The following is a 24,955-nucleotide window of genomic DNA, read 5'->3' as shown; positions in this document are numbered from 1 at the left end:
GACCTTTTAGCCAGGCCGAGGAAGTGCCTGTAAAAACCGTAATTTTTATTGCCAGTTGGTTTTGTTTCATAAGATGACTTTCTATAGGCAAATTTGAGTCCCTCTTATGCAATTGGTATTGATTAAAGGTTCTCCTTCCTGGTTCTAGGAAGAACATTTGATTCTTCATTTGACAGGATGGTTGCAATATTAAAAGAAAACAGATAGTACCAAATACTACCAACAAAAGACAAAGGCATTGAAACAAGTCTCTTCTCATAACTTCCACTATTTAACAACTGGTACTGACAATGCCCTTGCAGGTAGATTTCAGGGCTGGAGGGAACCTGAGAAATCTAGTTCAACCCCTTCATTTTACAATGAGGAAACCAGAAAGGTGAAGAGACTTGATCAAGGAAGCAAGAAATAGTTAAGCTAGGATTCAAATCCATGCCCTCTACGATTCCAAATTCAATTAATATGAACCAACCAGAATGCATCATGCACCTACCATGTGCAAGGCCTCTGTCTCGAGTGTTGGCTACAGAGATGAAATGAAAACAATCTCCTACATCAAGAAACTATCATTCCATTCAGAAGATGAAGAATTGGAAAAGGAAAGTATGGTACTTGATCATTTGAGGAGAAAGAAAAGAGCACTAATAATTAAGGAAATTAGGGAAAGCTTCCTTGGAAGCCTTCAAATGGCACATGAGCTAAGCCTTGAAGGAAGCCAAAGGATAATCTAGGAAAATCTACACATTATGAATTCCTACCACTTAAGAGTGATCACTATAATTAGAAATATGAGGCCAAAAACTAGAAAAAGGTACTGCACTAAGTTTAGTGGGAAGCTGATTAGAGATATTTATATTCTATACTGATGTTCTGAAATCTAGCATTCTATCCACTGTACCACAAACATTCTGATATAAGCAGGATAGTGGCACAATGGATAAAACCTTGATGTGAAAGGTCATGAAGACCTGAGTTAAAACCAGCCTCTGATACATATACTGGTGTCACCCTGGGCATGTCACTTCACCTTTGGCTGCCTCAGTTTCTCCATCTATAAAATGAGGATAGTAGCACCAATCTCCCAGGATGTTGTGAGGAGACAGTGGATATTTGTAAGGTGGTTTGCACATCTTTAAATGCTATATAAATGCTATTGTTAACATTTTTTTTTTTTGTGGAGCAATTGGGCTAAGTGACTTGCCAGGGTCACACAGCTAGTAAGTGTTAAGTATCTGAGGCTGGATTTGAACTCAGGTACTCTGACTCCAGGGCCAGTGCTCTATCCACTGTGGCCACCTAGCTGCCCCTATTATTAACATTATTATTCATAGAAAGATAACCTCAAATTATGGATTACTCAAGTTCTTTTATTTTTCTCTTACTTTCTGTTACCAAAATCCAACTAAATCACCCGTGTTAGCACTTCTCCCTGAGTATAAGTAGAAAAGAAAAAGAAGAAGTCAAACAGTCCACTTAAGAACTCTGGGTAAAGGTTTAGTTTCATCGAAGGACTAAATTAATGATGAAAACAAGTGGTTTGGGGAGAGAATGGGGCTGGATATATAGATTTGGGAGTCATCTGCATAGTTAAAACCATGGGATCTAATGAGGTTACCAAGAGAGAAGAGTGTGGAGGGAAAAGAAAGAGGTACAGGATAGAGTCTTGGGAACCCCAACAGTAGGGAACATAATATGAATGGTGAGTAGTCAGCAAAGGAGTATGGGACAACAGTCAGAAAGAAGAAGGAAAACAAGATAGAGAGTTCCTAATTGAGCAGTGGGCCTGGAATAAGGAAGTTGGTGTTGTCATTCATGTCTGGCTCTTCATGATCCCATTTTGGGGTTTTCTTGGCAAGATAATGGAGTCATTTGCTATTTCCTTCTCTAGCTCATTTTACAGATAAGAAACATGCAAAAAAGGGTTAAGTGACTTGCCCAGGTCAAACAGCTAGTAAGTGTCTAAGACTGGACTGAACTTATGAAATGAGTTCTACTCCAGTATCTTTGCCAAGAAACTCCATGGCTAGCATAGGGTCATGAGGAGCTGGACACAACTGAACAACAAGTGTCATGAAAACCCAGAGACAAGAGAGTATATTATACAGGAGAAAAGAGTGGTCAATAAGGATGAGCACTGAGAAAAAACCCATCATATTTAGCAATTAAGAGATGGTTGAGAACTTTGAGAGATCAGTTTCAGTTGTGTGATGAGGTTGGAAGCCAACTGAAAAGGGTAGAAGAATGAATGAGAGAAGAAGCAGATTAAGGAACAAAAAACTCTCAAAAGAATTATAACTGTTACATCCATAAACTGTTTACAAACTACAAATCACTAATATTAAGAGAAATGAAAATCAAAGCAATCCCGAGGTTTCACCAAGATGACAAAAGATGAGAATAGTCTATTTTGGAGGATTGTGGGAAGATAGGTGTAACAGTATATTGTTGGCAGAATATATTTCATTTTGGGAGCAAGTTGGAATTACACAAATAAGGCTACTAAAATGTTTATATCCTTTGGCCAAGAGACCTGCACTACTAAGCTTATATCCCAAAGAAGTCATTGATTAAAGTCAGTCTCTCTCTCTTATATATATATGTGTCGTGTGTGTATACATATATTAGCACTTTTTGTAGTAGCAAAGAACTAGAAGACAAAGTAGATCCCAGTGACTAGGCAATGGCTAAACAAATTGTAGTATGTAAAGGTAATAAAATATTATTATTGTAATGTTAAGAAATGACAAATATAATGAATAGAAAGAAGCACCCAAAGAATTACACAAACTCGTGCAAAGTGAAGTAAACAGAGCCAAGAAAATAATATACACAACTTCAAAAATATAAATGGAAAAGAGCAGCCTCCAACATTGAAAAGTAAACTGTTTCCTAGGGGCAGCTAGGTGGTCAGCAGTGGATAGAGCACCGGTCCTGAATTCAGGAGGACCTGAGTTCAAATCCAGCCTCAGACACTTAACACTTACTAGCTGTGTGACCCTGGGCAAGTCACGTAATCCCAATTGCCTCACCAAAAAATAATTTTAAAAAAGAAAGTAAATTGTTCAAAATTATAATCACCATCATAATAGCTAGTGTTATATATTACTTTAAAAATTTTTAAATCACTTTACAAAATATTATCTCATTTTATCTTAAAACAACCTTGGGATGTAGTTGTCATTTTTATCTGCATTTTGCTGATAAGGAAGAGGGCAAACAGAAGTTAACTTGTGAAGGGTCCATATAGCTAATAAGTATTTGAGATTGGATCTGAACTCAGGTGTTTTTGATTCCAGGTCTAGTGCCTCTCCACTATACCAGCAGCTGCCTAAAATAAAAATTGCCAAGGATATACATGGCCCTAAGAAAAGACATGAAAAACACATCCTCTAACTCCTTTGAAGACATTGAAGGTCTACAGGTGGGGACATTTGCATATGTTCTCAGATTTTCTCTTCTTCCCTTTTTCTTTTTTTAAAATCTTTTTTATATGGGATGGTTCTCTGAGGAGTAATATGGGCGAGAAATACTGTGGAAATTATTAATTAAAAATTTTTAAAGAAGGAAAGGCAAAAGCTCTGGTTCTTCAGTCTTCACAGATCCCTCTCAAGCATTCTGAAATATTTTCTACCTGAGTCTGTGAAAAAATTTCATGGACAATATGAGCCGCCTGTCAAGTTACTACAGCAGTAGGGAGCCAGCCCATTTGTTTATCCCAGCAAGAATGTAAAACAACTGGTAAAAAATTGGAAATTATGGCATGTCCATCAATTGGGAATGGCTAAACAAGTTGTTGGTAATGGAATATTGTTGCGTTTGTAAGAAACAACAAGCAGAAAAAAAAAGAAGAAACACAAGCAGGTGGATTAGGAAACCTGGAAAGACTTATGCAATTGATGCTGAATGAAATGAGCAGAACCAAGAGAACATTGTACACAGTTATCAACAACACCTGTATGATGATCCACTGTAACAGAGTTAGCTCTCTTGGGGAATACATTGATCCAAGACAAATCCAAAAGACTCATGATGAAAATGCTCTCCACGTCAAGAAAAGGACTATGGAGTTCAAATGCAGATGGGAAGCATACTATTTTCACTTTTTATTTGTTTTTTTTTTTCTTTCTTGTGGTTTTCCCCTTTTGTTCTGATCCTTCTTTCACAACATGACTAATGTGGAAATATGTACCTATATAACCTATATATCAGATTGCTTGCTCTCTTGGGAAGGGGGGGGAATGGAAGAGAGAGAGAAAAAATTGAACTTAAAATCTTACAAAATAGAATGTTGAAGACTATCTACATGTAATTTTAAAAATATAAGAGCTGGTAAAATAAAAAAATAAATAAAAATAAACTTTTGAAGGGGTAGCTAGGTGGAGCGGTGGTAAAGCACGGCCCTGGATTCAAGAGGACCTGAGTTCAAATGAGGCCTCAGACACTTGACACTTACTAGCTGTGTGACCTGGGCAAGTCACTTAACCCTCACTGCCCCACAACCCCCCCCCCCCAAATTAAAAAAAAAATAAGCTGTTGGCAAAAAAAGAATGCAAAGCAACTCTCAAGTCAGTTTTTAGAAAGGACTTGGGAAATAAGAAGTCATGAGTTTCAGACATTACACAATGCTCAAAGTGCAAAAAAAAGTCACAAGGCAATAGAAATTGTTTCCCAGTTTCATTGTGTCTGAGACCATGTGGGGCTGAAAAGGGGAAATGAAAATGTTATTTGTGTTTTAGGAAAAGCATGAATCATTTCATATAACCAAATATCTTCAAATGTTTTGTTCTCACATTGGAAAAATTAAATATTTTGGAGCCGGTACAAATAAATGGCATAGGAATAAAGTGCAAATGAAATCGATACTTAGAAAAGGAACAATTTGCCATCTGTCTTTTTATGAAGGATCGCTGTTTTGGTGGCAGAGTCCAAGCTTCAGTTCATAGCAATATTCCATAAATTTGGGTCTTTCACATATTGCCTACTTTCAGAGAAACCTAAGGTCCTGTTCAAGATTAAAGTAGTTCATCCCTGCCAAACCAGGAGGACAAAGGAACTTATCTCCTTAAAAAGATAACTGAGATAATAGTCCCAGATAAGTGTTAAACAACTTATTTTCTCATTCCCATAAGCTCACAATACCTAAGCCACACAGCATATCTCATTTGATCTGCAGATAGTCAATATATCTCATTTCACCGGTAAAGAAACTAATTTTTAATTATGTTAATAACCAACATCTATATAACCTCTTAGGGTTTGCTAAGTGTTTTAAAATATTATCTCTCATTTTATTCTCACAACAAACCATGGGATGTATGTGTGCTATATCCCCATTTTACAGATGAGAAACAGAAAACTGAGGATTAAAGGAGTTAAATGACTTGTCAAGAGTTACCCTTGCTAGTGTGTATCAGAGGCAGGATTTGAACTCAGGTCTTCCCAACTTCAAGTTCAGTGCTCTATCCAACTAGCTGTTTAATTACGATAACTTGTGTTTACATAATAGCACTTTGGGGGGGGGGTGAGGCAATTGGGGTTAAGTGACTTGCCCCAGGGTCCACACAGCTAGTAAGTGTCAAGTGTCTGAGGCCGAATTTGAACTCAGGTCCTCCTGAATCCAGGGCCGGTGCTTTATCCATTGTGCCACCTAGCTACCCCCATAATAGCACTTTAAAGATTTAAAAGTACCTTATACACATTATCTCTTTGATCCTCACAACAACCCTGAAGACAAGTAATAAAGGTAATATTATCCTCCACTTACAGATAAAGAAGCTGGAGGCCCATAAGTTCATTCCACTCATTATTCATGCCCAAGGAAAGTAAAGTTGAACAAGTTTAATTGCTTTCATGATGTTGCTTCTAATGTAACCATATGTCTATGTATGTAAAAATTTTATATACTTTTGCAAAATTTATATTCTTTTGCAAAGTGATTTTTATATGCTTGAGTAAAATGAAATGTTAAAAATCACAGTGCAAGAAAAGTAAAAAGCCCCCCTCCAAATGTAGGAGACAATTTTGTCCATATGCTCTTGAAGGCAGCTGCAGGAAGTTTATTAATTCTTTATATGCCTCTTATCTGGATGACTGCAGTAGACTTTTAAATCAGTTTCCCTGCTTCCAGATTCTTCCTCTTTCCTAGCTATACTACACACAGCAGCCAAATGGATATTCCTAAAACATAGACTGGATCATGTTAAGCCCTACTCTATTCAATCTAAGCAAAAAGCTTCGGTGGCTTCCTATCGTCCCCAGGATAAGCTACAGAATCCTCAGCCTTGCATTTACATGTCTATCCAGTGTGATTCCCACCTATTTTTCCAATTTTTTTTAATGTTACTCCCCTTCACAGTGTAGGCACTTAAGGTTTGCTGAATCGAATTGAGAATAAACCAAGCCTAGTCACAGACAGAACATGGTCAAGAAATTGCTTAACTACAACTATCATGAGAAGGCTAAAAGAGCAAGTCAAAAAGGCCACATTGGAGTTTATTTTTTCCAGTTTAGACTTACAGATGACTCCACACCCTGCCACACGTACGATATCCTATAGCCCATCAGTTCACCATCCTGGTGCTTAAGTGGAGGTTTTTTCCATCTTACTTCTAAATTATTACTGGATCTATTCAGAAATACTGTAACATTCAGAGGTGATGCTGATGGAGCTGTAAAAGAAACAAACAAAAAACTAAAGCATTAAAAAGAAATTTGGTTACTGATAGCCAATCAACAAGCATTTATTAAGCACTTACTATGTGCCAAACATGCTAAATCCTGGGTCACAGAATCATAGATCAAGAGACTTCTAAGGATAATTAGTACTGTATAATTCCCTTATTTAACAGACGAGGAAACAGAGGTCCAGAGAGGTCAATGCAAATATTAAGCATCAGAGGCAAAAACTGAATAGAAGTTCTCTGACTCAAAAGCCAATGTGCTTTTCATTGCATCATAGAAAGAAAAAAAGGACAGTCTCTGGATCTTACATTCTATCAATGTAAACTACAATCTCAAGTGCATATGATTACTGTACTTTTATAGGGAAATAGATCTTGGAGGAGAGACAGTTTAACTATCATGTCTGGAAAAAGACTTGTCTGATGACCAAAAGGGCTAAAAAAACTTCTTTTCTGAAAAACTGAATAAGTTTATTATCAACCAGAGTTCAAAGAGATATTTTCTGAGAAAACTGAGTTTAAATCATTCTATGAAGAAGATATCCTAAATAGAATTTTTCAGACACCCATTGCTATTCTGAGTGAACTGAATTGTGGTACTATGTTTCAGAGTTGAAGAGAAAGCAATAGTTGTAGTTAGTGACCAGAGGTACCTCTGGATGTAATCTTTCTCACTATAATGTTTAAATATTTAGCTATCTCTCTGTATTATTTGTTATGCTGTTAAGAAATTGTATAGGCAGCAAGGTTGACTTAGCCTGTAAGAAAAGAGAGGAAAGAAGGTGATGGAGAGAGAGAGCGGGGAGAGGTTTGGTTTCTCCAGTTTATTTTAAAAACTGTGGTGATGCTCACAGTTAACTAATTAATGAGAGATTAAGTGTGTCTATTAATTTAGGAGAAAATATTAGAACATATCTGTTGATTATCTTAGATCTTGAATAGAAAATTAGTAAGGTTAACAAATCAAGTAGCAAGTTGAGGGGAGGGAGGTTGATGTGGCCATCAATTTGTAAAATACACTGCACAGCTCACCTGGGTTGAATGTAGGGTCTATGAGTGGAGGACACTGTCACTTAAAACTTGTTACATGCACATGTAAGTAGATACTATATACACATACATGTTTACATGTATGTAATTATATATTTTTTTTTTTGGAGGAGAGGAGTGGGGAAGTACCAGTTGTTTAGGGAGAGCACTTCACCTGAGTCTTGAAGCAGGCTAACAATTCTGAAAGGTGAGGATAAGAAGGTATGGGAGAAAATTTATACAAAGGCAAAGTGATGGAAGATTGATTGACACACATGATCAACAAAGAGGTCAGTTTGGCTGGATTGTAGAGGGCAAGAAAAGTAATAACATTTAATACGGCCAGAAAAGTAGATTGAAGCCAGATGTTGAAAGGCTTTAAATGCTAAACAGGAGTTTATATTTGACCCTAGGGCCAACAGGGTCAAATAGTGGAATTTCTTGAGCAGGGAAGTAACGTAATCAGATTTGTGCTTTAAAATGACCTTGGCAGTTGTGTGGAGTATGGGCTGGAGAGGGAGGAGAGATTTTGGAATAAGGGAGCCCAATGAGGAAATCAGTATCTCACTTCACAAGATACATGGACTAAAATAACAAAAAAACTTAATACTACATATTTCTTTTAAAATTAACCTTTAATAAATTAGCCCACACAAAGGTTTTAAATTTTGCTTTATTTCTGATTAAAAGGTCCTTCACATTGGGAGTTACCTACAAGAGAATAGAAAGATGCACAGTAGGCATAAGCAAACTGCAGCATATTACTAATGATGACCTGAGTATGATAAATAGCAGAAAAAAATATCAAGAACATGTCTGACTAGAACAGGAAGCCAATGTTTGTGTAATGAGGCTTAGGGGTAGCACAGAGGGATGGATGCCTCAAGTGGTAGGTTATACAAAAGCTTCTTTTTTAGGCATAGATTGGACTAGATGGTCTCTGAGATACTTTCCAACTCAGAGATGCTCTGACTGTTAATTAAGTAGTAGGCCTAGTGGAATCTTACACCAGTATCCCCAAAATATTACTTAAAAACCCCACAAGAAAGCAAATTGGTTGATTCTCCATGGGGAATTTGTGGAAAGACGGATAGAAAAGAATAATAATGCTTTAAGATTGGCAAAGCACTTTACAAGTTAAATCATTTTTTCCTCACAACAACCCTAAGAGTTAGATGCTATTATTACTTCTATTTTACGGATGAGGAAATTGAGATTGAGAAAGGTTAAGTGATTTGTCCACGGTCATAGAACTATTAATGATTAAGGCAGGATTGAACTCAGGTCTTTTGAGCACTCTATCTATTTTCACCTACCTATCTCTATACAATATGAAAAGTCATGCATGGGTTGTGATCTGTACTGGTAGAAGTATCCACACATGTGGGGCCATGGATCCATCCTATCAAAGCAGGACCACATAAGGAAATCTACCCATGTGCTATCCAGAAACTAAGACTAACCTAAGATGGTTGTAAATCCATCCTCAAGAAAAAAAATGAACCTGGACAAAGAATAAACACTTGTGGATGTATTTCTTATGGGGCTGTTAATAATGGCTCCTTGATACACATTCATCCAGAGAGGTCAATGATAAAATAATGAATCCCTTGTCAGAGCCCTAAAGTCTCTTGATGCATTTTGGTAACTGTGAGAGTTAAATGTGAGGAGTTCTTCTAAGGCACCATATTAAGTAGTGCTGCTAGCTTCAGCATTGAATAACAAATGGGACTCTACTGAGAAACAAGACTGAATTAATTTTAGGGGAATATATCTCTTAAATGTATCCAATGCTCCCCTATTTTATAATAAGAAAGCTGAGGCCCAGGGAAATTAAGTGACCTGACCAAAGGCACATGGGTAATAAGTAGCAGATTCAGGATTCATAAACAGTTTTATGACTAATGAGTCCAACACTCTTTCTGCCATACCATGCTCCTTCCTAACACACACACATACACACACACACACACACACACAGATTGATTGATTGATTGATTGTAACTGAGTGATTATAAAGAAGAAAATAATGCTGGGGGCAGCTAGGTGGCGTGGTGGATAAAGCACCAGCCCTGGATTCAGGAGGACCTGAGTTCAAATCTGACCTCAGACACTTGACACTAGCTGTGTGACCCTGGGCAAGTCACTTAACCCTCATTGCTGAAGAAGAAGAAAGAAGAAAGAAGAAAGAAGAAGAAGAAGAAGAAGAAGAAGAAGAAGAAGAAGAAGAAAATAATGAAATTTCAGACATAGCCGAATACACCTCAGGCCTAGAAACTCATGATAACAGGAAAAAAAAAAGAGAGTGTCACCTTAGGCTGAAAATAAAACTTGTGTTGGGGAGGTCTCATTGAAACCTTGAAAGGTGAGAAGTGAAATTTTGTCAAAATATAACAAGTAAGTTGCTAGATAGTGAGTCAGTGATCAAAAATAACTGCCTGGTGGATCCACAATTTGACAGAAACATATCTTTAAGTAACTGGTTTGAAATAGAAATGAATCTGGTTACTAGATTAATAGCACCATACAGTTTTAATCTAGTAATTATTTTGGGGTGGGTTTGGAGCTATGATTTCATTAGTTTTTGGGAACTTCCAGTGTGGACATTCCCTTCAGAGATAAAGAACAATAGCTCAACTGTAACTTATAGTCTTTTAGGCTTGCCTAAATTTCTGAGAGGTTATATGATTTGTCTGTGGTCACACTGCTAGTATGTATAAGGGTAAGGGTTCTTAGCCTTTTTTGGGTCATAGAATGCTAATGAAGCCTACAACTCTTCTTAGAATAATGTATGTGAAAGCATAAAATAAAGTACATAGGATTACAAAAGAAACCAATTATATTAAAATACAGCTAGGAGCAGCTAGGTGGCACAGCACCTAGAGCACTGGCCAGGAAGTCAGGAAGACCTGAGTTCAAATCCCACCTCAGACACTTACTAATAACTGTGTGACCCTGGGCAAGCCACTTAACCCCAATTGCCTCCAAAAATAAAAAAGAAAGAAATACTATTATAAATTTTTTTTTTTTACAAAACAACTTCACTTGCACAGACCCCACTTGCAGAACTTGCAGAAGAGAACTTGAACCTAGGTTTTCTGGATACTCAGGGAAGCATTGCATCACTATTCCATGCTGACTTTGTGATTTAGTAACTCTACTCTCTTCTTCATATTTGTTTTTCTAATTAATCAAGATTCTCCTTGAATCGAAGGTTCATGGTGGAGGTAAGCAAGTTTCATTACGTGCCCAGAAAAGATGTAAAAATTGCTATTAGAGATTTTTATGACTGGGAAAAAAAGGTAGCTGGTCACAAAGCAAAAGTGAATGGAAACCAAAGAGTAACCCATTGGTATCTTGCAAGAGATCTAGAGAAAGCTCCTACCACAGTGGACAAACCTCCTGTGGCAGATTTCCAAGAGTATTATATTATAGGACAGTCAGGGCATGGGATGGGTATAATCTACACAAGTGGAAGGAGTACTCACACTGATGTTAGTTTTATAATATTCTCTTTAGTGTGGCTCATATTTGTTACAGTAACTATTTAGTGCTCTTGGTTTACAAATAGTTTGACTTTTATTTTAAAATTACAAATATTCTCTTTCTAACAAATGTTGTCTACAAGCCTGAGTCACAAGGATTCTTAAGTGTCTAAGGTGTTCCCTCACATCTGTTCAAACACTGGGTACCTGTGTAAGCACCTCATGTCAGTAAAATGCTTAAGCTAAGGTAACATTCTAAGAATTACCTCAGAGCCTTAGGAAAAATAAATAATGGTTATTAATCATTATAATGTGTTTTATACTTGAAGAAGATTGGTTTGATATGTGGAGTGATGATTCTAATCTAAGGCGTTTCTGTATTGGAAACAGGGATTGCTATGTACTTATATTCATAATGTACTAAAAATACCAATAAAAGCTCAAGTTTTTCTTTTCTTTTCTTTTTTTAAAAAACTCAAGTTTTTCATAAATGGACTCTGGAAAATTGGTTACAACATATTATAAAGAGAGAAAGAAAGAGAGAGAGAGAGAGAGAGAGAGAGAGAGAGAGAGAGAGAGAGAGAGAGAGAGAAGAGAGAAGAGAGTAGAGAGCAAGAGATTGAGTAGGAATGACTTGCTCTGTGCAAAGCAGCATGGTATGGATTGGGACTGGCCTAGGAACCAGGAGGACCTGGGCTCAAGCTCTGCCGCTGATATATACTCACTGAGTGACCATAGGCCAGTCACTTAATATTTTGGTTCCTTGGCTACTTTGGGAGATTATAGATTATAGATGAGGGGCCACTTGGTGAGGAACTGAGAATTCCCTGCTCAGTGAAGTAAGAGATCAGGACCTCTTCCCATCAACAAAATAAACCACTTGCTAAGTGATTTGGGTACAAATAACAACCTCAGTTTCCTCATCTATGAAATTCAGGATTTGGACTAGATATTCTCCAAAGACCCTTCAAATTCCAAGTCCTACTGCCAATTTTCTACCCTAAAACTTTCAGTCTCCCTAGTGTTTCTAGGATAAAATGTCAACTCTTTGTCCTGGCATTTAAAACCCTCCACAATTTTGCTCCTGTCTTAGCTTTCTGACCTTACTTCATATCCCATTCCACATCCAGATGTTATATTCCAGCCAAAGGAATCCCATCCAGCCACTTTCCAACTCCACACATTCAGGCCAAGAGCCCATGGCAATCTGCCATGTGGGTAGAGGGGAACTTGGTCCATAGTCAGATTAGGATCAGGACAGGACATATGGCAACTTCTCAAAAAGAGTCTCAAATATCTGTCTATGTATGTATGTATGTATGTATCTATCTATCTATCTATCTATCTACTCTCTTTGTGGAAAGGGGGCAGGGACAATGGCCAGTATCCCCTGATTACATTGTGTGACGAGATTCCTGACTCACCCCCATTTGGCTTCCTGCTTAGTTGTTATTATTTTGTGGTCACTTGCCTACAGCATTTTCCCAAACATGAATAGTTGTAAAAGTTCATGCTTGGATTTGAGAACAATTCCAGGGATGTTTTGCCCAATAACCTGCTACAGAGTTCAAAACAAAATTCCCACAAGATTCTTCCACAATTCAGTCAATTCAACAAACATTTGTTTACATGTTTTTTGTTTGTTTTTGTGGGGCAATGGGGGTTAAGTGACTTGCCCAGGGACACACAGCTATTGTCAAGTGTCTGAACTCAAGTCCTCCTGAATCCAGGGCTGATGCTTTATCCACTTTGCCACCTAGCTGCCCCTCAACAAACATTTGTAAAGAGCCTATTCTATGTAACAATACTTTTTTTTTGGGGGGGGGATAACAATACTTTTTTATGAATATGGTATAAAAGCAGATTCTTTACACTGACCCTTAATTTACCTTAAATTATTTTTGGACTAATCTGTAGCTGTGTAGCTCTGACATGATAGACCAGTAATGTATCTCTATCAGATTCTACCCATTCCTCTATCTTACACAGTTTATTGAAAAATAGAAGGTAGTTTTTACCATCATCTCAGCTTTTTTCATAGGCTACAGCAATTAAAGGAAAGAAGGAGATATTACTCCAAGGTGAACAACCAAAAGATAACATTTCTGGGCGGCACAAAACTCCAAAATGACTTAAACTCTAATCTGTGACAACAAATTCTATAAATATGCAACAATAGAAAACCAAACCCCTCAAAACCAATGAAATCGTAAGCCTCCTGACAACATGGTCTTTCTCAACAGCAATTATATAGCTTTCTCATGCTTTCACAAGTTTCGATAATCATTAAAAAAAAACCTACTAGATTCCATAACTAAAATAAACATTTGATGCCTCCTTTTGAGATACCTTCCCTGGCTACCATTAGTCATTAGTACAATAAACTAGGCACCAGGTGGATCTCTACTGTCACTGTACTAAATCATTCCCAACCTACCTTTAAACCAGCAGGTCTAAAGTTTCCAGAAAAGTTCATAATCACTTCTTCTAGAACTCAAACTCTTTCCCAAAGTTTTGGGTTAACTCAGGGATGGAGGGGATACACTCCTCCTACCCACCACTTTATCTCTTGAGCCCCTATGCTTTTCATTTGTTGTTGTTTGTCTTCATTCTCGAAGGGGACGATGTCATTAGGGAGGTGATATCATGACTTGCACTAAACTAGATTTAAGTGAGGGAGGGCTGTGCAAAGTAACTGACCTAACTCTCTCTTCCAGAGTTATCTGGGTCCAGTGGCAAGATATATATCAGGATGACTAGAGATGGCCCTGGATGTTTTAAGGCAATTTGGGTTAAGTGACTTGCCCAGGTTCACATAGCTAGTAGGTGTCTGAGATGAGATTTGAACTCAGGTCCTCCCAACTTCAGGGCCAGTGCTCTATCCACTGTACCACCTAATTGCCATGCTTCTCATTTACACAGAATCAATAATGATGACATCGTTTCCTCTTAAACAAAACATTTGCCTAACCAGTACCTCTTAAACATAAAATATTTGTTTAGGGAGATGGTAAAATCAAGAATAATCACTATACTTACTTATTTAAAGTAGAAATAATTTAACATCACAGTTACTGAATAGAAAATTAAAGAAGTAAAAATCAAAACATTATTGAGTCACACTCTCCCGCCAATACATGAAGTATTTTGGGGGAAGAATGGAGAAAAACTTAGAAAAACCTAGCAAAGAGGATCATGAAAGGGGAAACCTATATGCCCAGGGCAAATCATAAGTCGGAGCCTTAAGCCTTTTTTTTTTTTTGCGGGGCAATGGGGGTTAAGTGACTTGTCCAGGGTCACACAGCCAGTAAGTATCAAGTGTCTGAGGCTGGATTTGAACTCAGGAACTCCTGAATCCAGGGCCGGTGCTTCATCCACTGCACCACCTAGCCACCCCCTGGGGCCTTAAACCTTAATGTCTTTGGTCATTTAAAAAACGATCTATATGACATGAAGCTGATTCGCTGCTAACAGATTCTCTTCTGGTCCTCATTACTTCTCTTGTACAAATGAAGCAGTATCAAGCTCTTTTTACTCAAAACCACTATTAACAAGGTACTGAGAAAAAGTGTTATGCCCTTTTCCTGGAGAAATGCTAAACTCATCAGATCTACAAATAAAAGGCAACTCTAAGGCACAGAGCAGTTGCTGCTCTGCATAACTGGGGAAAATTATTTTCAAAATGGTGAGTTTTCTACCCTGATGAAACCACAAAATCAAACCAAGAGAAAAAAAAAGTTCTGTGACCGCACACTGTAAACTCTCTTCTAAACTACTTGTTTTAAAAATGTATGTCACTGTTCATAATGGGTTGGAGTGAGATAATGTGGCACAGTCAGCATAAATCCATCCCCATTTGCAGAAAATCAAATTAAAAGTGCATGTCTGACCCATGGTGCATCAATAATGAAATCTTTGTGCAAGGATTGCATTACTTACACACAGAAAATACTTTTGTACCAAAAAACCCAAACCCTAAAGCCCTAGTGAATATAGGAGATAAGCATGCTCCAATCTATCTCCATACCTCCAAAAGTAAAGACTCAAACAAAGATCTACTTTCAAATTAAATTGCTATTAATGCTATTCTGTATAACTGTCAGCTATGCTATTTTCTTTGTGTCCATTGTTAATTACCTCCTTCAGTTGTACTGGCCAGAATCCAAGAGCTCATTTGAGACCAGCCCACTTCATTCATGCAGGAAACACCAATGCTATAATTAGCCAAAGCTTGCAGCTGCTGAATTTGATACAGATGAGGTGACGCAGAGGTATTAAAGATCATGACTGATGCATTAGTCAATGGACTGACTTCCTTGACCTAAATGAAAAACAAAAATATGGACTAACATTAGCAAGCTATTTGGAATTTTATCTTTGATGAGCTGTGTTAATAAAGTTGGCACATATTTCCCTTCCTCTCTGAAATGAGGGACCTGTTTTCCTTCAGGGCACATATCTTACCTCTGTGAACATGAGTCACTCACACTGGCTGAATCTGCCTGATACATAGGAGGGAAATGCTTTCCACGTGTTCTGACAGTTTTAGATTACAGGGAAAGGAAGACAGCTTAAATGACAGTTGTGATGCATGGAAAAACACGTGGGTTATTTTCCCTCCCCCTTTTCATTCATGCTTTTATTAGTTTACTATTCTCTTATGCTGATAGACATGCCCCTCACATTCAATAGGGCTTTGGAGGTTGGTGTGTTTTTTGTTTGTTTGTTTTGCACAATGCCCTTGTATAACACTTTTGAGAGAACATGAACTGGAGTACTTTGCCAATTCCTTCTCCAGTGGATTAAGGTAAATAAAGGCTAAGTGACTTGCCCAGGTTCACACAATTAATGAATGTTTGAGGCTGAATTTGAATTCAGATCTTCCTGACTCCAGACTCAGCATTCTATCCACTGAGCCATCTAGCTGCCTCCTAAATCATACATCGATGTTATAAAGAAAAACAATTTTCTGGAAAAACTTATCATTGCAATAACCAACTAGGATTCCATAGGGCTGATGATGACACATGCTACCTACCTACTGAGAGAGATGATTGGCCCAAGATGCAGAATAAAAGATACATTTTTGGACACAGCCAATATAGGAATTAGTTTTTCTTTCTTACGTATATGTTACAAGGTCTTTGTTTTTATTTTTGTTTTCCATTGGGGCTACAGAGGGGTCTTGGAAGATGAGGGAAGTCAGGGATAGGGTAGCAGAAAGAAAGAAAAGGGGGTCTGAAGCACTTTTTTTAAAAATGCACCAAAGAATTGAGAGGATAGAAAAGCAAAAACCAAAGAGGACAGTTTTGAATGTTATATATTGAATTTATTATATGGTTAAAAGAAAAAGGAGGTGGCACATAATATATTCAGTTTCCTGACAATCCTCTTCTTCTGCTATATATGTGTGTGTATGTACGTCTATTTTATTTGGTATTTATGTTTAGAATAAAATTAAATGTTAATTGAAAAAAAGAAAATAACAATTAAAAACAGCAAAATTTAGATTAACTGTAATGTAGTAGAATGTAAGACTTGGAGCCAGGAATTTGTGGGTTCAAATCCTGCCCCAGTTATTTGCTATAGGATCCATAAGTCATCTCTCCTACCTGCACATCAGTTTCCTTATCTGCAAAATAGGAGGTTTGGGCTTAATTGCCTCTATGATCCTTAGAACTCTAAAGCTAGGATCCCATGAGTATTAGTGGTATAGGAAAAGAGATGAGAAAGCACACTTCCCAGCTCTGAGTAAGAGAGAGAGACTGTGAGCAGTGCTGTTACTGCAGTCAGACACAATAAATGTTGGTTAGATTTTACCTCTTTTTCTTTGCTACAAAAGATGGTTCGGTAAGCATAGGGAATGCTATACCAGAAAATTACTAAAGTAGAAAAAAATCATCGATAAGACATTACACTTTTTAGAAAATGAATAGTAAAAAAATTCAGTCCACTAAAGACTAATTTTAGTGATCCCAGAATCCAACACCAAAATCTTCGGGCATGAGTACTAACTTCTCCCTCCAGCTTTCCAAATAATCCTGTTAGTGACCTGGGGCAAGTCATTTTGTCTTTGATGAAACTTCTCTATGCCTAGACATAAATGATACTTAATAAAGATGATTCGGTGGCTCCCTTCTGCCTTCTCAGATGAAAAACAGACTCATCTATTTGGCTTTCTTTAAAAGACTTTACCCTTCATAATTTGGCTCCAGCCTATCTCCCCAGGCTCCTTCACACTCCCTGTGTGCTAGCCAAACCACCCTGCTTCCTGTTAACCAATTTTGGTGTCTAGCCCTCATGCCTAGAATGCTTTCCTTCCTCATATTCATCTCTTGGAACGCATAACTCCCCTCAAGACTAATTTCAAGGACCATCTCCTACCAGAGACCTTTTTTGATTCCCCCAGTTGTTAGTACCTTCTCCAATTACTCTGCATTTATTTTGCATATCTAATTTTCTTACCTGTGCTGCTGGTATATTGTTTCCCCATGCCCACCTCACATAAATTCTAAGTTCTTTGAGAACAGGGACTATCTTTGTTTTTGTCTCTGAATCCTCAGCACATAGAATAGTGGCTAACACATAATCAGAGCTTAAAAAATGCTTATGTAATTACTGAATTATTTTATACCTAAAATTGAATTATTCCTTTTCTGGGTAATAGGGGAAGCAATGCTATTAACTTACTACTTCCCAAACTAACAGGGCTGTGATAAATTAATTATATTTTCTTAATTTATCTGTGGTCAGAAGAAAATGGTACTGAATGCCTGAAAGATGTCAAAAATACCTTGTAGACATTGAAGAATATTTGGAATAATAGATGAAAGAAATCTTGGATGTCATCTAGTTCAATCCCCTCATTTTAGAAATAAGAAAATGGAGGCCCAGAAAATAAGTACCTTGACCAATGTCATATAGGTAGCAAATAACAATCACATACGGGCAATGAGGTTGTGCAATGAATAGAGTACTAGGCCCAGATTCAGGAATAGTTGAAGTCAAATCTAGCCTCAGACACTTACTAGCTGTGTGACCTTGAGCAAGTCACTTAACCCTGTTTGCCTCAGTTTCCTCATCAGTAAAATGAGGATAATAATAGCACCTCCCAGAATGGTTCTGGGGATCAAAGGAGATAATGATTGTAAAGTGCTTAGCCCAGCGCCTGGCACAGAGTAAGTGCAATACCAATGTTGGCTGTTATTAATTAGGGTCTGAATTCAAGCCCTTTGACTCCAAATCCATTTTTCTTTTCTCTAGGCCACAATACTTTTACTTCTCTGTCCCTTCCCAGAGTGACCCACTAAATCACAGCTATAGCCAGGAATTTATATGCTGGAATAGTTAGCACAAAGTAGAAAGTCATGTGAAGATAAAGGGACCTACCACCCTGTTGCAAGGAGACAGAAACCTGTCGCTAGGGAGGCCAGCACATGAAAGGGAGCGGGTTAAAGAAAGGGAGCGGGTTAAAGAAAGGGAGACACTCATCCCAGTGTGCCATCTGGTGGTTTCCTATTTTACTTAATTACTCTTGCCAAGGAGGAGCTATGTTCCATTGCTTCTATGCTATTGGAAGACTGCAATTGCTGTCAATGCCCTCTCAATTCTGTACCCTGGGACAAAGCCCCAATCACCTTGCCCTAATTATGACTCTCCCCTGAATAAAATATTTCACTGGAGATCACATTTAAATTTGTTACTGATGAAGAGGATTCTGGGAAAATGGTAGAGTAGGTCAGAAAGCTTTCAGCTTTCCACATTTTCTCCAGAAAAAAAGACAGAACATTGCCCGAGAGAAGCAGAAATAAACACGGGCTAAAGCAGATGTCCTCCTAACACAATTTAAGAAGACCCCAGGAAAGACCCAACCTCCAGGGGCAGAAGTTGGGCTTGAGTGAAGTGCAAATACCTTCAGGTAGACTCAGCCTTAGACACTTTCATGTCACAGTGTGGGGGTCTGACTGTTGAGTAGAAGAGGGAAAGACCTTCCACTGTCAAGGGATGCCAAGCACAGCTGTGCTGACCGGATGCATCCCCGGCTGTGGCTGTGGCTGTGGAGAGAGAGAGCTAGCACACATCTGGTGAGTACAACAGAAGAGGGGTGGGGACCCTGCTGGCTGTGGGCACTTGTAGGAGAACAGAGTCCCTAGTTTTAGTTCTAGGACCAAGAGGACAGCTGTAGTTGCAGCCACTGGAGGGACTACAGGGAGCAAGATCGTTTGTGGGACAGCATGGCTGGGGGCCTAGCCATGGCTTAGGAATGTAGAGAACCCAAGATTAGGCCTGGAGACAGACCTCAGAAAATAACTGCTAAAAACAAAATAAAACAAACAAACAAAAATGAATAAACAAAGGAGAAAGAACCCAACCATAGATAGTCACTACGGGAATAGAGAAGATCTGGGTTCTATTCAAAGGAAGATAATGGAGCTAAAATTTTTAAAAAGCCATTCCCTTTTCAAGAAGAATGGTCCCTCATGATGGAAAATTCTCTCCAAATCCAGGAAAAAAAGGATGTTCCCAAGCACAAAAAGAGTTCTTAGAAGAACTTTTAAAGGACTTTAAAAACCAAATATGAGAGATCAAGGAAAAATTAGAAAAAAATAAGAGCAATCCAAGAAAATCAAGAAGATTATGAAAATATAGTCAAGCAACTTGAAATAGAGAACCAAAATCGTAAGGAAGAAAAAAATTCCTTGAAAACTAAAATTTAGCAAGGGAAAGATAATGACATTTTAAGACAACAAGAAATCATAAAGCAAAACCAAAAGAATGAGAGAATAGAAGAAAAAGAGAAGCATCTCATCAGAAAAACAACTGATCTGGAGAACAGACTGAGGAGAAGTAATAGAATAATCAGACTAGTTGAAAATTATTATTAAAAAAAATCTTGATACAACCTTATAAGAAATTATCAAGGAAAACTGCCCTGAAGTTCTAGAACAAGAAGGTAAAGCAGAAATAGAAAAAAATTCACCAATCACCACCTGAAAGAGATCCCAGAAGAAAAACCTACAGGAATATCATAGCCAAGTTTCAAAACTCCCAAGTTAAGGAGAAAATATTGAAAGCAACAAGAAAAAACAATTTAAATATCATGGAGCTACAATAAGGATTACACAAGACCTAGCAGCTACTATGCTGAATGACTGAAGTTCTTGGAATACTATATTCCACAGAGCAAAAGAGCTGGGGTTATGATCAAGGTAACTTACCCAGCAAAGTTAAGTATAACCCTGAACAACAACAACAGAAATTTTATATTTAACGAATTGAAAGACTTTCAGGTTTTTGTGACAAAAACCCTAGAACTTAAGGGAAAATTCAACATATAACATCCAGGAGAAACATGAGGCAAACATTAAAGACCAATTATAAAGGACACAATAAGGACAAAGTGCTAACTTCTTATATGTGAAAATATTAGTAGTACTTTTATGACTGTCATTGTTATTAGGGTATTTGATTCTAAAAAAATAAAATTCTGTAGGGAGAGATAACAAGAAGTAAATATCCCATACAAATGAGGCACAAAAGGAAAAACTGATACAGAAAAAAACTAGTAAGGGGGAGTGCGGGTAGTGATGAAGCCTACCTCTCATCAGAAATTGGTTAAAAGGGAAAGGACCCTCAGAGGGATAGGTAGGGTAAGGAATGGTAGGGTAAGGAATAGTAGGGCAAGGTAGAGCGTAGAAGTAAAGCAGAGGAGTGAGGAAGGATAGGGTAAATAGGGTGAGAAGGATAGTGAGGAAAAATAGGAAGGAGGAAAGTATAAAACTAATAACTTAGAATGTTACTAGGATGAATTTACCCATAAAATGGAAAAGGATACAGAATAAAAATTTGGGGACAGCTAAGTGATCCAGTGGATAGAGCACCGGCCCTGGAGTCAGGAGGACCTGAGTTCAAATCCAGACTCAAACACTTGACACTTACTAGCTGTGTGACCCTGGGCAAGTCACTTAACCCTCATTGCCCTGCCCCCCCCCAAAAAAAGAATAAAAATTTGAATTCAACAATATCTTGTTTTCAGGAAACCTTATAAAAATGAGAGATATACACAAAGATAAAATAAAGGGCAGGAGTTGAATTTATTATGTACAAAAAGCAGGGATTGTAATCATGATCTCAAACAAAGTTAAAATACATTTAATCAAAAGAGAAAAATATAGAAACTGCATTATGTGTTAGCAATGGTATTCAATACTGCTTTAGACCATTTAAAATAACTAGACAGTATAAAGCACATACCAGCTGAAACAGACACAGGAAATATTCAAACACAAACATAAAACACTTATTATACAAATAAACTCAGATCCGAATAACTGAAGTAATATTTATTGTTCCTGGGTAAGTAAAGCCAATTTAATTTTTAAAATAACACTTTTACCTAACTTATGGACTCAACGTCATCCCAATTAAATTACTAAAGAAATTATTTTACTAAATTATTTTACTGAGTTAGAAAAATATTAACAAATATAAAGGAAATAGTTTCGACAATATTAAACCTTAAACTATATTATAAGGTGAGAGAATTGTTGAAGTATAAAATGGATAATTTCAATTATTTTAATAAATTCTTTTTTTTTTTTCAGAGCAATGGGGGTTAAGTGACTTGCCCAGAGTCACACAGCTAGTAAGTGTCAAATGTCTGAGGCTGGATTTGAACTCAGGTCCTCCTGAATCCAGAGCTGGTGCTTTATCCACTGCACCACCTAGCTGCCCCCTTAATTTCAATTATTTTTAATTAAATTTTCTTGTATAAATAAAACCTATGTAGCCAAGAATAGAAGAATGCAGAAATCTCCTAGACAGGATGTGACTGGGTTGGAATATTGCTGTGGTGGAGGAGATGATGAGCTGGTTGACTTGGAAAGGCATGAAAAGACTTGGACTTGAAGGAAGATGCTATCCACCTTCAGAGAAAAGATGATGAGTAGAAATAAGTAGAGTATGAATGTATACGTGTATATGTGTATACTTAATTATAGCCTCCTGGGGGGGGAGGGGGAAATAATAAAGTACAAAGTGCACAGCAGAGAATAAAAGAAAACCATCAAGGAAGCAAAGAAAAGCTGGGTAGATATGAAATAGTATTTATTACATAGGTTTTCTTGAAATGGAAATTAATTCTTTTATATTGAATCCTCTCCTATGTTTTGTTTTATACATGGCCATGTTCTTTTTTTCTTTTTTCATTTTGTATTTAAGTCTAAAATTTTTTTTTAATTACAAATAAATAAATACATTAGTTAATTTGCTACTGATGTACTCATGTGCTCTGAGAGGTCAAAGGTTCCTGATGCTACGTGCTTCTGTAGTATGTCTCACTGTTCCATCTTCTACCTGGTAACAATACGCTATAACAATCCAGGGAGGATTTTGAAGTCACGTAACTTATTCCTCTTAGTCATGCCATTGTAATTCCCATATAAAGAGTGAAAATATCATTATCTTACTTTAGAATAGCCAAATCCAGGCCAACCTACTGTGAATACACATTTGTGGCATCCCAAATGCCCTCTGTATTAATGAGGGAAGAACAATCAGAACTCGGCCTTTCAGGAGAGGAAAGAGTAAAGTCGCCTCTCATGGCTGCTAGTGTTTATGAACTTTGGGTCTCACCCTATGACTCATACTCACATCGGATTATACAAAGCTGCCAAACTTCATCCGTTCATACTGACAAGCCATTGGAAGAGGCACAAAAAAGTCATGTGCATTTATCCCATGGGGATTCCTGGCACTTGCCAGGAATTACATTTTGTTTTGGTGTTTTAAAGGCTGTACCTACTTCCTGGTGACCAAGCATCAAAAAACTAAATCAAAGGAAATTTCTTTGTCCCTCCACCTCCCACCCTCATTTCCTGAACTGCTTTTTCAGACACATATTTTTGGGCGATGGGAGAGGTTCTGGAGAACATAATATGGGATTACAAAGATTCTATAAATCTCCTCCTGATAACATCCCAGGGAAAGAGAAGATGGGAAATTTCAAAAGCTGTGTGGGGCAATTAAAAAATAGAAATGGAAGACGTGGTCCAAACACAGCCATATCTTTCCTATCTTCTCACATGGATGAGAAAAGGGATCAAATGCAGGGCAAAGGAAAACACAAGGGTGTGTCTTGCTAGTATTTTTATTTGAATCTCATCCAAAACATTCATTTTTTAACATGTCAGAATCTAAAAGTGTAGTGAATTGGTCAAACCCCTCAGAACCATACATGGTCTCTACAAGAAAAAGAATACACTATTTTAACATAACATGATTAACCTTTAAGGATAAAAGAAGGGGCATCAAAGAGGTGGTCAGGGCGGATCATGGGGGCATCATGGACTAATGAGGCAATGAAGGATCTAGTTTAGCACTATATAGCATTCAATGCTGAGGATGACTGTGAGTGGTGTGGTTGGCATCATCCACAAAACTACAAAGTAGGTGACAGTTGTTCTTGGTGATCTCTCTGCTTCCCCCTCCCAGGGCCAGTGCCCTATGATTATTAAAATCCTCTTCCCTCACCTACCAAGTCCTATTATTCTCCCATAATAATAAGCACAACCATAACTGACATTTATATACCACCATATAATTTGAAAATACTTTATATACATAAGATCATCTGACCCTCACATGAGGCAGGTACTATAGACATGAATACCTCTATCTTACAGATGAGAAAACTGAGATTCAGAGAAGTTAAATGACTTGTACGTAACTTGATCACACAAACTGTCCGATGATTTGCACTCAGATCTTCCTAATTCCAAATCCAGCCCTCTACTATATCACAGCTACCCACAAAATACCCACTTTACAAATTACCTCCCCCTAATAGAAATTTAATGTTTTTAGTGTATTCAGCTCCCTTCCTTTTATTCCTGTACCCACTTATCCACTCACCTTAGCCAGGTTAGAATAATAGGGATCTGGAACCTAGTTCTTCATTTCTGAAAAAGACTTAACCCTGGTTATAAAGGAGACTTAGATTCTTATTGTGATGCATGCTATTGAGTTCCAAATAATTGGTAGAGTTTGGGTTTTGTTCTTTTTTAGAAGAAATCTATTCATTTATAAAATGGGGAAGTCAACTTTTCCCCACTTCACAAGTATAGTATGTAGAATGATATCATTTTATTAAGCATAAATTGCACTTTCATTTCCCTGGAGAAAAAGTCCAACATAAACAAAAGATGAAACTGGGAAGAAATTGTTGTAAGTCTGTGCAATATAAATACCTATCATATAACAATGTTTAGTAGGTTTAAAAATTAAATACAAGAGTTAGGAAAAGATATTTCACCGAGTTATATGGCTCCATCGTACCTTTCCAGGCTTATTTCATATCACTTTCCTTCATGCATACCAAATTTCAGCCAAAACAGTGTATTTGCTGTTCCCAAAACTTTGTACTCTCACTCCCAGCTCCATGGCTTTGCAGGGACTATCTCCCAAGCCTAGAATATACTCCCTCTTTAAGTTTTGGAATGCTAGTTTCTTTCTTTCTTTCTTTTTCTTTTCTTTTCTTCCTTCCTTTCTTTTTTTTGGGGGGGGAGGGGCAAGGCAATGAGGGTTAAGTGACATGCCCAGGGTCACAGAGCTAGTAAATGACAAGTGTGTGAGGCCAAATTTGAACCCAGGTCCTCCTGGATTCAGGGCCAATGTCTTATCCACTGCACCACCCACCTGCCCACTAGCTTCTTTCAAGGCTAAGGTCTTATGTCACCTTTGTGGAAAGACTTTCCAAATCTTCTT

At 37.6% G+C, this 24,955-nt stretch overlaps 1 protein-coding gene across 1 annotated transcript in view; it reads right to left on the bottom strand.

Annotated features, from left to right (window-relative positions):
• Positions 1-24,955, bottom strand: part of MERTK (MER proto-oncogene, tyrosine kinase) — a 128,760-nt gene that overhangs the window by 43,393 nt on the left and 60,412 nt on the right. The window contains 2 exon segments of the mRNA XM_043989625.1: positions 6,514-6,665; positions 15,329-15,512. Coding sequence (XP_043845560.1) covers positions 6,514-6,665; positions 15,329-15,512 — 336 coding nt within the window.

Source organism: Dromiciops gliroides, chromosome 2, assembly GCF_019393635.1.
Source record: "Dromiciops gliroides isolate mDroGli1 chromosome 2, mDroGli1.pri, whole genome shotgun sequence".
Classification (NCBI taxonomy): Eukaryota; Metazoa; Chordata; class Mammalia; order Microbiotheria; family Microbiotheriidae; genus Dromiciops; species Dromiciops gliroides.
Note: the sequence above shows the minus strand (reverse complement) of the source record. Positions and strands in the feature narration are given on the sequence as shown.